The sequence below is a fragment of the Oryx dammah genome, unplaced genomic scaffold (genome assembly GCF_014754425.2).
Source record: "Oryx dammah isolate SB20612 unplaced genomic scaffold, SCBI_Odam_1.1 HiC_scaffold_23, whole genome shotgun sequence".
Lineage (NCBI taxonomy): Eukaryota > Metazoa > Chordata > Mammalia > Artiodactyla > Bovidae > Oryx > Oryx dammah.
The window spans coordinates 58,052,454-58,067,033 of NW_024070207.1; the positions used below are offsets into that span (position 1 = coordinate 58,052,454).

At 59.7% G+C, this 14,580-nt stretch overlaps 1 protein-coding gene and 1 long non-coding RNA gene across 2 annotated transcripts; one reads left to right on the top strand and one right to left on the bottom strand.

Moving 5' to 3' along the window:
• The first annotated feature begins 3,591 nt into the window (after nucleotides 1-3,591).
• Nucleotides 3,592-5,943, top strand: EMD (emerin). Its single transcript, XM_040265566.1, has 6 exons — nucleotides 3,592-3,833; nucleotides 3,932-4,039; nucleotides 4,207-4,284; nucleotides 4,471-4,604; nucleotides 5,075-5,121; nucleotides 5,204-5,943. The coding sequence occupies exons 1-6, from the start codon at nucleotides 3,752-3,754 to the stop codon at nucleotides 5,538-5,540; spliced, it is 786 nt and encodes a 261-aa protein (XP_040121500.1). The 5' UTR covers nucleotides 3,592-3,751; the 3' UTR covers nucleotides 5,541-5,943.
• Nucleotides 5,944-12,949: 7,006 nt separating this feature from the next.
• Nucleotides 12,950-14,531, bottom strand: LOC120881883. The gene is made up of 3 exons (XR_005725347.1): nucleotides 14,448-14,531; nucleotides 13,251-14,076; nucleotides 12,950-12,989 (listed from the first exon to the last, which is right to left on the bottom strand). It is a non-coding gene; the product is annotated as an uncharacterized LOC120881883 (long non-coding RNA).
• Between the last annotated feature and the right edge of the window lie 49 nt (nucleotides 14,532-14,580).

Sequence of the window (14,580 nt, forward strand, 5' to 3'; positions counted from 1 at the left end):
ATCTTTCTTCTTTTATTCTACTTCATTAAAGGAGAAAAAGCAAAGAAGGGAGCTGCTGCTGCTGCTAAGTTGCTTCAGTCGTGTCTGACTGTGTGTGACCCCATAGACAGCAGCCCACCAGGCTCCGCCATCCCTGGGATTCTCCAGGCAAGAACACTGGAGTGGGTTGCCATTTCCTTCTCCAAAAAGAAGGGAGGGAGGGAGGGAGGCAAAAGGGGAGAAGCAGGAAGGAACAGGGGGGAAGAAAGGAGAAGTCTGCTGTCACCTGCTAATGTAGTTTGATATCTACAGCTGCACACTAACAGGAAGGCACTGATTGCCCTCCAGGCCTCTCCGCAGCCACTGCTGCCTTTGTTGGCAATGACCTCTCCACCTTGACCCCAGGTGAGATTGCCTAGCGGTGGCCTCGGTCTCTGTTTCTCCCCGCCCCATCTAGTGGGATCCACTCCTCCGCCCCTCACGGCAGTGGGTTATCCTCCCTTGATAGATGAGCAGCCTCAGTTTAGGTCCACAAGATAGCTCATGGCCAAGGCTATCCTTCAAGGAGGGACACCCACCTGCCAGAGGCATTGCAATGGGAATCAGTGGTGCAATAGCTGGGGTAGCAGAAAGGAAGTGATGGCTTCATGGCTGGATCTCAGGATCCCCCCCACCTCCGTTTTAATCCTCTCTTTACTCTCTCCCTTCCCTCCACACCCCTGAGACACATGCAACTCAGGGTCTTTACTTTTCCAGGTCTGGGGGGAATGAAGGTTTATATAGCACCAGCTCTTCCCTGGTAAAAGATTTTAACAAAGGCTTTTGCTCCTTGTGTTGATGGAGAGGGAAATGACAATCCACTCCAGTATTCTTGCCTGGAAAATCCCATGGACAAAGGAGCCTGGTGGGCTACAGTCCATGGGGTCGCAAGAGTTGGACAGGACTTAGTGACTAAACCATCACCTTGTGTTGAAGGTTCCACAAAAGCACTAGAAGCAGCTCCATTCCTGCTGCCATGCCGACTGTCCCAAGGCAGACTGACGTGTCCTAGGACTGGAACACAAGGTGTCACCTGAGAGGCTTTTGGTTGGCTAACTATTCCCTGCTATATATTGATTGTGACAACCTTCCAAACGGTCATTTTCACACTAGTCACCATCTTACAACTTTTGTTACCATCTGAGCCATGTTTTAAAGCATTCGACTGCTAGGCCAAACCCAGAGGATCTTTAACATCCTTAAAGGGAAAAAGTAAGCTTTGTATTGTACCAAAGGATTCAGGTTCTGATCTTAAAACATTAATCACTCAGTGAATGTCTCCTTGGACCTGTTGAAAAATGTATTCATGTTGATATTACTTTTCCTTACATTTTTGGATGTTGCTAGGATCACAAGTTACATAATCTATTGCTTAGAATCCTAGTCCTTAAAGGAGAAACTGTCTTCTTGTTACTGACTTGGAATCAGTGGCTTCCAAGCCCTTTTCGCCTCAGCCAAAGTTCCAAAGAAATGCTTCCTTTTAACTCTGCCCACTCTTCCCAGGAAGACTCCCCTCAAGGCCCCAGATTTCCACTAACAGCTCCTCTGCTGACTCGGAATCCCCAGTGGGCCACGCTGTCCAGGTTATGACCCCGAGGGCTAGGTACTGGCTAGGGGAACATCCATGAATGAATTGCTGCACTGGGTGCCCCTGCATAAGTCCCCTCCTTCTCTGGGCCCTTAATTCCTCCTCGATGTGATTGTGGCAGTGCCAAGGGCCTCTCAGCTCTGATGGTCAAGGGCTTGCCTGGTTTCTGGTGGTTTGAGACAGGTCTGCCTGCAGTGGGGCTGGCTTGGGGCTCCAGGTGGGCTCATGTGCAGGAGACCATCACAGGTCAGCCATGTGGTGCCATCTGTGGTGGGACCTCATAGTGGGGCAACTGGGGGAGAAGGAAATAAAAGGCAAAGGGCCAAGGCAGGTGCCGGGGAGGGGGTGCTCCCAGAGGAGAGGGCAAACTTAGAATTCCTTGACCTCATAAGGAAACGGCTTGGGTCTGTATGGGGCGGGGGTTGGCAAGGGGAGGCTGGCCTCCGGGACAGGGGCCAGCACTGCAAAAGAAGGTTTAGAGAGGTGCTGGGGAATCTGATCTGGCCCAAACTCCAAATTCTGCGAAGCCGGCTCTGAGGAGCCCAGAGCCCAAATGCCATCTCCCTCCCCGCTTGGAGATAAGCAGCAAGACCCTTGCCCTGCCTGGGGCGCTGCCCCTCATCCGACCATGCATACGTGGGGCCCTCATATTTTGGGAGATGGAGAAAGCCTCATTTCTAAAACCTGGCCAACAGCAACCTTGAGGAGGGGCTTCGTATGTGGTTAAACCAGGGCCCTATCTTCTCTCCACTACATGAAGGAACTTTTGCTGAGACCGAGGCTGTGACTCTCACCAACTGGGCCAGTCTGCCGGCCTTCATCCCAGTTCCGGGAGAGGCACTTCAGTTTCCCATCATTCTACTGGCTGGCTTTGTTAGAATGTGACTGTCATCTTCTTCCTAATTTTCATGGGACAGCTCTTTCCTGACCAAGGCTCTTACCAACTCCCTGTGACAGGCCCTGGCTGCCTTCCATGGTTTGCCCCCCTCAGTCCCCTGGCCCCCCTGTCCGGGAGGCTCCCTCTGCACTCCCACCACCCTGAAGCCCACTGAGACCCAGGTGCTCAGAGTGCATTATCGGAAGCCTGGGGCAGGTCCCTCTGGCAGCCTCCTGGGTCACGCTGGGCTCAGGGGCCATCCCAGCCATGGAGGGGAAGCCCCTCGCGCCTCTGGTGGACTGCCGGTGGGTGAAGCAGGCACCCGCCATCTCTGCATCACAGGGCGCCCCATGCCAGTGCCCATTGGCATGCCCGGGCCCCTTCCAAGGCTGCTGGCTCCTGGAGCGCTGGTGGCCTCCTGGCCCAGTGCCCCATTTCCTCTGGGGTGCAGGGGGGAGGGAGGGAGGCGGTGGGAACCGGCGGGCGCAGGTCAGGGTCCCGCAGAGCGGGAAGGCGTGCTGGGGCAGGGGTTCTGGGGGTCTGGGGGGCGGTTTATGGTCAGGTGGCTACAGGCTTCCTTGGTGTCGCGCGCGCAGCAGCGCCTAGTCTGGATCCGTGCTCTCCAAGGGCTTGCCCCTTCGGATCGGGCCCCTTCTCGAAGGGCCGGCGACGCGCCCGCCTGGGGCGCGGCCGGGGACCCGCAATTGCTGGAGCAGAGGGGGGAGTTGGGACCGAGCGGACTCCACGTGACTCAGGGAGGGCGAGCCCCGCCCAGCGCGCAGCCCCGCCCAGCTCCCACATCCAGGCCAGTTTCTGCCGGTTGCATGGCCACAGGCCCCGCCCCTCCACCCTTCTGACCCAAATAGCCGAGCGGGTGACGTCGCGGCTCGTGGGCCCCGCCCCGCTCCCAAGCCGGGGCGGGTCTAAGCTAGTTCCCGTCGCGCCCAGGCCCCGCCCCCTCACTGGGGTCCAGCCCTAAATGCGCCAGCGTGTGACGTCGCTGGGCTCGCGAGCCCCGCCCCTCCCCGCCCGTTCGCAAGGCTCCACCAATCTGCGCTGGCAGCTCTCTGCGAGGCCCTGCCCCGCTCCGCACAGCGCGCGCTGCCCGCGGAGACCGCGACTGTGACGCGGGGGTGACGCGCGCGTAGCCGCTGCCGAGGCACTCCTGTTGCCCCTGCCGCGCTCCGAAGCCATCGTCTCTCGGCCGGTGTTGCAAGGCCCAGGCCTCCCCCAGGCCTCCCCCAGGCCTCCGCCGCCCGCTGCCCGCCATGGACGACTACGCAGTCCTCTCGGACTCCGAGCTGGCCGCCGTGCTGCGCCAGTATAACATCCCACACGGGCCCGTCGTCGGTACGCGGTGGACGGAGGGCGGGCCCGCTCCCCGCGCTTAGCCCCGCGGCCCCCTCTCGGCCCGCTCCCTGACCGCCCTGTGCCCCGCGTCTGATCAGGTTCCACTCGCAAGCTCTACGAAAAGAAAATCTTCGAGTATGAGACCCAGAGGCGGAGGCTCTCGCCCCCGAGCTCGTCCTCATCCTCTTTCTCCTATCGGTTCTCGGGTGAGGCTCCCGTCCCAGGGCCCCGCCTGGCCGCCCTTGGGGACACGGTTTGGGGGACGCTGAGGAAGGGGTCGCGGGGGTGTGGCCAGGGCACTGGCTGGAAGGGGCGCGGGGGAAACGGGAGGGTACCCCTGTGGGCCAATGGTCCTAGCCCCTCCCCCATTCAGACTTAGATTCGGCGTCCGTGGACTCGGATATGTATGATCTGCCCAAGAAAGAGGACGCCTTACTTTACCAGAGCAAGGGTAAGGCAGGGGTGGGGTGGGCACTCTGATACCTTCCTTCCAGTGTCAGCCAGAACCTGAGACCTCAACCCCACGCGTCCTACAGTAGCCCTGCAGGCCCCCCCCCCAATGGGATTCAGATTAGGGCCATCGGGCCAGGTGGGGACACCGTTGCCCCTTCTGCTACCGCTGCCCCCCCTTCCTAAGGCTATAATGATGACTACTATGAGGAGAGTTACTTGACCACCAGGACTTACGGGGAGCCTGAGTCTATGGGCACATCCAAGGGCTTCCGCCAGCCCTCAGCTTCACTCTCAGATGCTGACCCCTTTCACCACCAGGTGAGCTGAGTTGTCGGGCACCCTGTACTTGGGTACAACCTGAGGGGGTCCTCATAGGGTTTGGATGAGTCAAGGGAACCACTGGGCGCAAATGGTGGCTCAGAAACCTCCAGGGAGAGGCGGGGCCTGCAGACACCTGCCTGGTCAGGACCTTTGGGGTGGGGGAAGGGGCTGTCAGAACTGTTTTGACTAGTGTGCCCAGGACGTGCCCTGGCTCTGGTCTGGGATCTAGGTTTGAGCTCTTTTTGAGAATACTGGGGCAGAAAGTAGGATGCAGGCAGCCGGGACAAGTGGCATGGCCCTGCAGACATAAGGCTGAGGACCAAGAAGGGGGTCTGGAGGGTGGCAGGGCCCAGGCCTTTAAGCAGTGTTCAGAACAGGCTGGGAAGGGCAGTTTGACTGAAGGTATGACCTGTCATACCTACACTGACCCTGTCAATAGGTATCCTCACTCTGATTCACTTCTGTAGGTCCGTGATGACAATCTTTTCTCTTTGGAAGAGGAAGGCAAGGATCGGTGAGTATTAAGGCGAGCCAGGGACTGGGGCTGATTCAGGACTCAGGCCCTCCTGGTCTACCTACTGTACTCTTTGCCTCAGGGAACGCCTCCTGTATGGCCGGGACAGTGCCTACCAGAACATTGCACACTACCGCCCTATTTCCAACATCTCCAGAAGCTCCCTGGGCCTGTCCTATTATCCCACATCCTCCTCCACCTCGAGTGTGTCCTCATCTTCATCTTCGGCCCCTTCGTGGCTCACCCGCAGAGCCATCCGGCCTGAAAAGCAGGCCCCTGGGGCTGCCGGCCTGGGCCAGGATCGCCAGGTCCCGCTCTGGGGCCAGGTGCTGCTGTTCCTGGTCTTTGCTGCCTTCCTGCTCTTTGTTTACTACTCCATGCAGGCCGAGGATGGCAACCCTTTCTGGGCAGAGCCCTAAGGGTCTGACCTCGTACCTTGGAGGCCAGCTCCTCTTGGAAGCCCTGGCTGACTGCCTTATCTGTGTTTGTTGGGGGAGGGGGGTTGGGGCTTTTCTGTGTGTTCTAGCTTGGGGTTACCAGGACAGGGGCAATGTTTGCTGACCCCTGCCCTGTCCTGCCAGGGAGGCAGCAGACCTGGGCCCTCTGCGGCATGGTGGGCCTGGGTGGGCCTGCCTCTGGATCCTCCTGGCCCTGCTTGCCTGTCACCCTTCGGGCCTAGGAGGGCAAGACACTTCTCCTGGAGAGGAGAATATGGTTTTGGTCATTGCATGCCTCCTATTTGTCGTCACCTCATGGGGGGATTAACCAAAGGCCACCCTGAGTTTGTTTTCGTGGACACAATAAAAGACCATTTATTTTTAATGTGTGGGTTCTTTTCTTTAATGTGGGGAGGGGTTGGGCTGCCCCCCCGCTAAAGGCTTCCAGGCCTTGGGTCTCCAGAATTGCCATCCAACTTTGTCAGTTCATCCTTTCGTCCTTTGAGCCTGAGATAGGGATCATAGGCTACCCATAGACTCATTTATGTTTTGCTTTTGGTGCCCGCTCCCTGACATGTTACCAGAAGCTCTTGTAAGTGCTTATAAAAAATAGTCATACAGAGAACCCACTGGGAAATGCAGGTGAGGCTTCTTGCACCGTGTCAGTTCTGGGTGTTTCAACTGGGACCAGCAGACACCAACCGTGGTGTCCAAGGGCAGAGTGATGGGAAGGAAATGAGCCATCTGCTTGATGGGCTGCTTCTGCTGGAAGGCTGGTTGTCTGACAGGGGAAGGCTCTCAGTCCTCTGGAATGTTTCATCCCCTTTTAGTAAACCAGTTCCTCACCTGGGTATTACCACAAGGTTTTTTGCTGTGGGCATTTCACAATTTTCACAGTTTACATGTGATTTTAACATCGAGTTGGAGAAAGAAATGGCAACCTACTCCAGTATTCTTGCCTGGAGAATCCCATGGACAGAGGAGCCTGGCGGGCTACAGTCCATGGGTTCGCTAAGAGTCTGACACGACTGAGCGACCTATCACTCACTTAACATCAAGTGCTAAGGAAACATGGGGTAGAATGCCACACTGTGCGTCTGGGCTCCGCACTGCCTGTAGAGGGCAGTAAAGTCTGGAGAAACAGGCACACAAAAGGGAAGCAGAGGCACCCCCTAGGCCACCATTGGGTGGGACCCTGGCACCTCAGCTCTGCCGGGCTCCTTCCTACAGGTGGCAGGACTTGGCAGGGCCTGCCCTCTCACCTGCACGTGCACCATGGGCTCCTGAGCCTTGGGGCTCTCCGCTGTCTATGGCCACTGGGTAAGCTCTGCTCAGGGCCAGGACTGGAACCTTTCTACCAAAGCTTCCGGACATTTCTTTTTGCTGCATCCTAGTCTCTGCACTTTTGTGGGGTGGGATGGGGTGGGCGTTTTCCTAAAAGCAACAGGCTTGCTTTGTGCATTTCAAATACACCAAAAAGAAATGGCTTCTAGACCAGAAAAAAAAAAAAAAAAAGAAATGGCTTCTCATATTCTCACCCCTCCCAGAGCCCCAGCCTCCCTCGTTTGCTGCTAGGCACTCCCACCTGACTCCTGTGGCACCCAGTCTGCTGTGGCCAGGACACCCCTGGGCCCCCGGCATCTGTCTCATGCCATCCTAGACCAAGAGCTGAGACACGGATGCTCCGTGGTGGGCGGTGGGCATGGGCAAGAGGTGTGGCCTGCTCATCTGTGACCACAGGGGCAGGTGGTCAAATCAGTGAACTGGAGGGTGGGAGAACAAGGAGTCCCATCGTCAGGGCATTAGAATTCTGCAGGGGCGTGGCGCAACATCTCATTTCGGCAAGTGATCTCAAGTGCTCCTCCTGGGGGTGGCTGTGCAGCGGGAGACCCACGGGTTCCTGGTGGAGAGGAGGGATTGCAGGGAGGAAGGGGAGAGAGATGGCATGGCCTTTGCACTGAATGGTCCCCTCCGGGCTTCAGATCCTCCATCTGCAGGGCCGAGGGGGAGGCTAGATGTGCTTGGCAACCACTGCTGTGTCTGAAGGGAGACAGAGTTGCCTCCCAGGTGACACAGTCTCCCCCTTTTATTTCTCATGGGTGACCATATCCATTGATCGTCATGCACCAGACGGAGGGTTTCTGAGGGCCTTGCTTCAAAATCACTGCTCCAGGGCTCTGAGATACCCGTCTCCCAGAGAGCTCTCCTGAGGACCCTGGACCTCCTTCCAGACTCCCACGAGGCTTAGCCTTGCTTCCAAGGCCCTGGACCCCCACAAGGGCGCCTGAATGCCTCCAAGTGCTCTGGGCACCCCAGCCCAAAGCTTTTGAGGGCTCCGTGAGCCCCCAAGAAACCTCAGGCTTCCAAGTCCCCACCTAGGGCTTTCCAGGGCTCTGAGACCAACCTCCAGGCTCCTGCCTGGACCATGGGCTGCAGTGGTCCTGGGAGCAAAGCAGGGGGCAGCAGCTTCCTAGCGTGCAGGGCATCTCCTGCCATTTTAGGTACCACCAGAGCGGAGTCGGGGGATGGTAGTGGTGGTTGGCAGACATGGAGGAGCCCAGGAGGCCCTGGATGCGGCAACTGAGCTGGTAGCTTGGGACCCTGCCAGACAGCCTGAGCAGCATCCCTGGTGGAGCATAGAGAGAAGTGCCCGGGAGGTATGGCAAGCAGGGGGAGCTCCTGATGCCACCCTTGACGTCAGCCGCACCCTCGCCCCGCCCCCAGGTCTAGGGGAAGTAGCAGACAGCATTTCACAATCTAGGACCACTCCCACCTTGACCACTCTACTGGGCTAGTCCCAGCACTGAAGAAGCAGCCATCCAAGAGTGGGTACAAGCCTGTGGGTACAAGCCTGTGGGTCCATGAGGATGAACCTCCCCAAGGGACTAAAGAAAAGGAGGGTGTCACTGTTACTGCCCCTGGGGCTGGCCTTTGGCCTTAGGCTCAGCATACCTGTGCCCTGGAAACTAGCCACAGCCCCTCCCCAGGGCAGGCAGGAACTCAGTGAAAAAAATTGAGTCCTACCCAGAGAAGTCCCCTACCACTGAGGGGAGCCAGTTAGGGAGGTCCTCCCAGAAAGCCCCTTCTCACCTCTGCCGGCCCACCAGGCACCAATCCCCTACCTGGACTCACCCAGATTCTCCTGCCTGCTGCCTGGACCAGCCTGCCAAGAGCAGACAGTCCTCCCTGCCATCAGTCTACCCTGCCATCCCGTGTTCCAAAGCCTGCCTGGTGGGGGTCCCTGGAGGGAGAATGGCCCCAGAGGAGAGTGTAACCAGGAGTCCTGTCCCCTCCCTGGATAACACATTGCACCCAGATGGTCATGAGGCCTGCAGGGCGGCAAGGGGAGAAGCTGGAACGTGTAGGGGGAACGACCCTGAGGACAGCCCTGAGGAGAGGCCACAGGCCAGACCAGGCCAGAGCCTCGACTAGGCAGGGGCAGGAGGGAGCAAGACACGGTGCCACCTCTGGAGGGATTCTGGAGAGGGGGACACGCAGATGGCACCAGGAGCCCATCTGCTGGGGGCAAGTGGCATGAGACCTGGCCCCCTGGAGCAGAGGAGGGGTCCAGCCACAGACGCCTGCCGGGGCCCTTCTTCCTTACTAAGCCTGGGGAGGGGGTGTCTGGTCACCCTGTGGGGAGCGGCCCCTGCATCCTGCAGGACCTGTCTGCTCTGAGTCAGGGGGACAGGGGAGCTGACCACCCCCACACCACAGCCGGCCCGCCCCACCCCGGGGCACCCCTGCACCTCACTCTCCCTGGTGCCCGCTCCCCCAGGAGGGTGGGCTGGACCTAGGTGAAGCGAGGGGCACAGCGCCTCTCAGGATGGGACAGCCACCCACCAACAAAGAGAGAGCTTCGGCGTTTCAATGATGGCGGTGGAGGTCTAGAGACCCTTGGAGGTCCTGCACGGCCCCCAGTCTGGGCAGCCACATCCCACTCCAGGGCACAGGGCCAGGGCACCGACAGGCACCCCGCTGGAACCCCGACAGAGGCAGTGAGCTGAGGAGGGGGCAGCCAGTAAGTCAGGGTCAGTGAACGTGAGGAGTGATGGATGCTGGCCACCAGGAACTCGAGTGTGTGTGTGTGATCAACTCCAGGTCCCAGCTGTGGACAAGTCACAGTCAGCAAACATGCATAATGGATACTGGCCACCAGGAACTCGAGTGTGTGCATCTGTGTGTCTGTGTGTATCATCCAGGTCCATGTCCAAGCTGTGTGTATCATCCAGCTCCACGTCCCAGCTGTGGACAGGTCCCCAGAGGACAAGGCCCACCACCTACAGCAGCCTCCTCCACAGGCCAGGGGCACCCCCAGGAGGACTTATGCACCCAGCAAGGGCACACTGTGCTGCTCAGAGATCAGGCTGGCCTCAGCCAGCTCCACCACTCGCCACGGATGTCTGCAAGGTCCCCATGAGCCCAGGGAGGCCACAGCCCAGGGAGCAGGGCTGAATGAGGGGCACTGCTCCGAGACCCAGCACCAGTGGAGGCTGGGCTGCTCCAGACTCCTGAGCTCCTGAGGGCAGGCACCATCATGCCCGGCGGGCAGAGAATGAGGACAAGGGTGAAGCCCAGGGCAGGCAGACAGCGGGGCGGGGCCGGGGCAGGTCTGCTGCCCAGACTGTGCCCGTCCACCAGGCGGGTACCTGCAGGAACTCCACGAGCCACAGCGCCGGGGTGGCAGGAGAGGAAGGACAGTGCCCACGTAGCCCTGGGCCTGAGGGCAGGCTTGAGGAAGGCAGGCCTGAGGAGGGCAAAAATGGCAGGGCAGCCGGCTCCTTGTCGGTCCTTGTGCCTGGGGCTCAGGGGCTGCAAGGCGGCTCTACTCAGGGGAACAGTCAGCGGGCCCAGGAGTCTGGGACCACAGGGGGCTTGAGCCTCTCCAGGAGACCCCAGGACCCTGCGGCGGCCCCACATCCTGCCCCACGAGCCACGTCCACGATCCCCGAGGACATGCCCCGCAAGCTCAGCCTCTCAGCCTCTGCTTCTGCCCCAGGACGGAGACAGAGAGCCCAGCTCTCCCGAGGCCAGGGTTGTCAGGCTCGAGAAGAGCGTAGTGGCCACGGACGGGGCCAGGAGCTTTCGCCAAGGGCCCCAGCACTGCCCAGAAGCAAGAGGCAACAGGAGGAGCCCTCACCGCCCACAGAAGCTGCATGACACATTCAGAGCCACCAAGCCTGTCACTGGGAGTCCCGTCTCAGTCCCAGCCAGGAGGTGGGGCGGTGGGCACGTCCCCCATGGGCACAGCGGGAGTGCCTTCCTGGGACCAAAGGGACACTCAGCTACCACCCCACGCTGGCACCAGCCCAGCCCAGGGCTACCGGGCACAGTCATTGAAGAAAAGGGGCTCATTAGCCTTCACCCCCTCAACGGGGGCCCCCTGAGAAGGAGGGGGTGCAGGCAGGGATGACACAGGGTGGGGACACCTCGGAGGTCAGAGAGCATGGGGCTCAGGCCTGAGTGTGCACTTGCACAGCTGTGGCATGCACAGGCTGCCAGGGTGAGAAAGCTTCTGCACCCGTGCCCAGGGTCTGCACCCGTGCCCAGGGCTGCACCACCGGCTGGGATGGCCCTTCGGGCTGCGGACTCCTGGGAGGAGGGCAGAGGGCACACGCCACGGGCTCTGCGGGCCATGCTGGGATCATCACACGGTCTCTTTCTCTGGCTTTCCGTGTGTTTGGTCTGCAACCATTTCAAGGTGAAAAGCCACTCTGCCTGTACAACACACACCTGGCATGGCTTGGTTCCGGGCTGCAACCCGCCACCCCTGCTTCCACAAAGGACACATTCCTGAGGGGCCTGGGCAGCCTGGGAGTCCCACACCCGGGCTCAGGGGCAGGGACACTCCTTGGAGCCTTCTCATGCGGCACGAACGTGAAGAACCTAGGCCCACGCAGGTCTGTTCTCTTCTCCACGGGGTGACCAGTGTGAACCATGAAAACACAGCAGAGGCGAGGGAGTGAGTTATGAGACAAACACTTTGGCCTCCATCTCGGGGCTGCTCTGTCTCTCTGAGATCGCTGGATCTGGGGAAGGCCTGACCCGAGCAGCCCGGTGGAGAGGCCCGGCGGGGAGGGACCGTCCCCTGCCACAGCCCCGTGAACCCTCCAGAAGCAGAGCCTACCCCCCTCCCACTTCGACACCCCAGGCAGACCAGAGGGCTCTGGCCCCGGAGAAGCCTTGACCGCAGCCTGTGATGGACCCCAGGCCAGAAGCCCCAGCCAGGCCTTCTAGAATCCTGTCCTTCAGACACCTGGGAGATCACGAGTGCTGGCTGTTTTAAGGGACTACACTCCATTTGGGGTAATTTGCTATGCATGCTTGCGTGCTAAATCACTTCAGTCGTGTCCGACTCTTTGCAACCCCATGGACTGTAGCCCTCCAGGCTCCTCTGTCCATGGGATTCTCCAGGGAAGAGTACTAGTGTGGGTTGCCATTTGCTTCTCCAGGGGATCTTCCCAACCCATGTCTCTTATGTCTCTTATGTTGACAGGCAGGTTTTTACCGCTAGCGTCACCTGGGTAGCCCCTTGTTATTCAGCAATGGGTAATTTATACACGATGACTTTAAATGGAGAAGATCACCCTAAGTCAATTGGAAGAAAAGAAACCGACAAGAAACCCCAGAAACCATTAGGAGGAGCCTGGAAAGTCTGATGACACAAACGCTAAGATCGTCTGCCTAGTCAAACACAAACCCCAAACCACCAAGTCAAGAGACAAGTGACAAAGTGGGGCAAAAAATATTACCAAGATGTGACTCAGGGCTCATATCATCAATGTATAGAGAACTTGAACCAGTCAATAAGAAAAGACTAACAACTCAAAGGAAAAGGGTGCAAGAGAGGGCCTTGGTAAATGCCAATCAAGGCACCACCCCCCCGCCCCGCCCCCGAAATGATCCCACTGCAAGAATGTACTTGGGGGCTGGGGTTCCAGAGCTGCTGGTTCTGGGCACATGGGGCAGCTGGACACTGGCATTGCTTTTCATCTGTGGCTCAAACTGGATGGCGGGCCATCCTGGAGCCAAAGACAGACCAGCCTCGGCAAAGACTGGCCAAAGAAGTGGGTGGTGGCGCTGGGTGTTGAGGAGGTCTGGACAGCATCACCCAGGAGCTGGGAGATCCTCTTGGTGAGGAACGTGTGGCAGGAAAGGCAGTGGCTTCCCACCAGCGAGAGAAGGCTGACCACACCCGCAGACCAGACAACTGTCAGGGCAGTTCCTGGGCAGACAACCCCCTTGCTGGTCTCCGTGCGCGTGTGCTAAGGCACTTCAGTCGTGTCCGACTCTTCGCAATCCCATGGACTGTAGCCCACCAGGCTCCTCTGTCCATGGGATTCTCCAGGCAAGAATCTTGCAGTGGGTTGCCATGCCCTCCTCCACGGGTCTTCCCGACTCAAGGATCGAACCCGCATCTCCTTACGTCTCCTGCATCAGAAGGTGGGTTCTTTGCCACTAGCACCACCTGGGCAACTCTTCGGGTCTCCATGCTCCCCCAGACCCACAACTTGGTCTCAGGGCCGATGTTCCTTTCCCATCCCTGACCTCGGCATGCACGCCTTTTCCCTCTGCCTCATCAGATAGTTCCTCCATCCCCACACCCAGGCACTGGATCTGATCTCGCTCCACCCTCCTACCTGCCCAGATGTTATCAGTCCAAGTGAGGAGCTGTTGAGCAACTCGACAAACCTGACGCCTGATCCAGCCTGGGCTGTGGACAGCCCCCTCCTTCAGCTTCAGGCAGGGAAGGGTGACGACTGCTCAACGGGAAGCCACAGATCTCGCGAGAGCCACCAGCCTCCTGGCTTCTCCCAACCCTGCGGGGACCCTGCAGAGAGCCACTCCAGCAGAAGGGTAGGGGGCACACACCTAGGAGTCTCAGGCCTCTAGAGCAGCGCGCTTACTGTGGGGTTTCTGTACCAGCAGCGGCGGCAGCAGCACCGGGAGCTTGTTGGAGTTGCAAATACTCAAGCCCCACCCCAGATGTGCAAGATCAGAGATTCTAGGGCGGGGCCCTGCAACCGGTTTTGAGTGAGCCCTCCAGGTGTGCTCACAACCCTTCCAGCATGAGAACCAGCGTTGGGATGGATGGTTTCTGATCGCATCCACTCCTAGTGAAGCCAGGAGGTTTCTCTCCCTGCCGGGCTCACTCACCTTGACCTCCAGGGAAGAGGCAGGGAGCAGGCACTGAGGGCTGCAACCATAGGTGGTCCTGGAGAACAGGAGTGCTTGGGCAAGATTCCCTCCCAGCGGGCCACACCTGTCGAGTGACAGGGGGAAGACTGTTACTTCGGGCCCTCCCCACCTCCAGAAGCATGGCACCCCTGGCCGACTCCACGTTTCTGGGCACTGGGCTCAGCTCTGCCCACCTCTCCCTTGTTACTCCGTGTGGGGCGGGGGGAAGGGGGCAGGATCCGGGCTTCACAGAGAATCATCCCAGTCACACTCACGGGCGGTGGAACACGGTGCGCCGGGCAAGGGGTGGGGGCGGCTGGAGGCGGCCAGATTCTAGACCCTGGGAGGGTGGAAGGCATCAGGAGCGCGGGGCAAGGCCGCCCTCAGAGGCCAGGACTGGAGGGCGGGGCCGAGCGGAGACCCTCTGACCCTGCCCTTTGGCATCTTGGCAGGGTTGCCGCCCACCCTCCCTGCTCCCCCGGTCCCTGGGCGCCCCCAATACACTGTCCTGGGCCATCTCGAGGGCCAGACGCCCTCAGTACATCAGGGGGAGTCCTGCCGGGAGCGGGCCCCGACGGAATCCCCAGGGTCTCCAGGTCCCTAGGCTCGGGGGAAGAGTCTCTTCGCCTTCCCCGCAAGAGAGGGCGCACAAGCCAGCGAACTGCGGGGCTCTGGCCCCGCCCAGGACCCAGAGGGCGGGCGGCCGAGTACCGAGATGGAGGGTGGGGACACGGAGCAGAGGGGCCGTCTCCGCGCTTCGAGCCCCGCGCTGACCGCCCCCGCGGCGGTCATCTCTGGCTCCCCGCCTCAGCCCGCCCACCGGAAGACATGGAGCCCCGCCTTC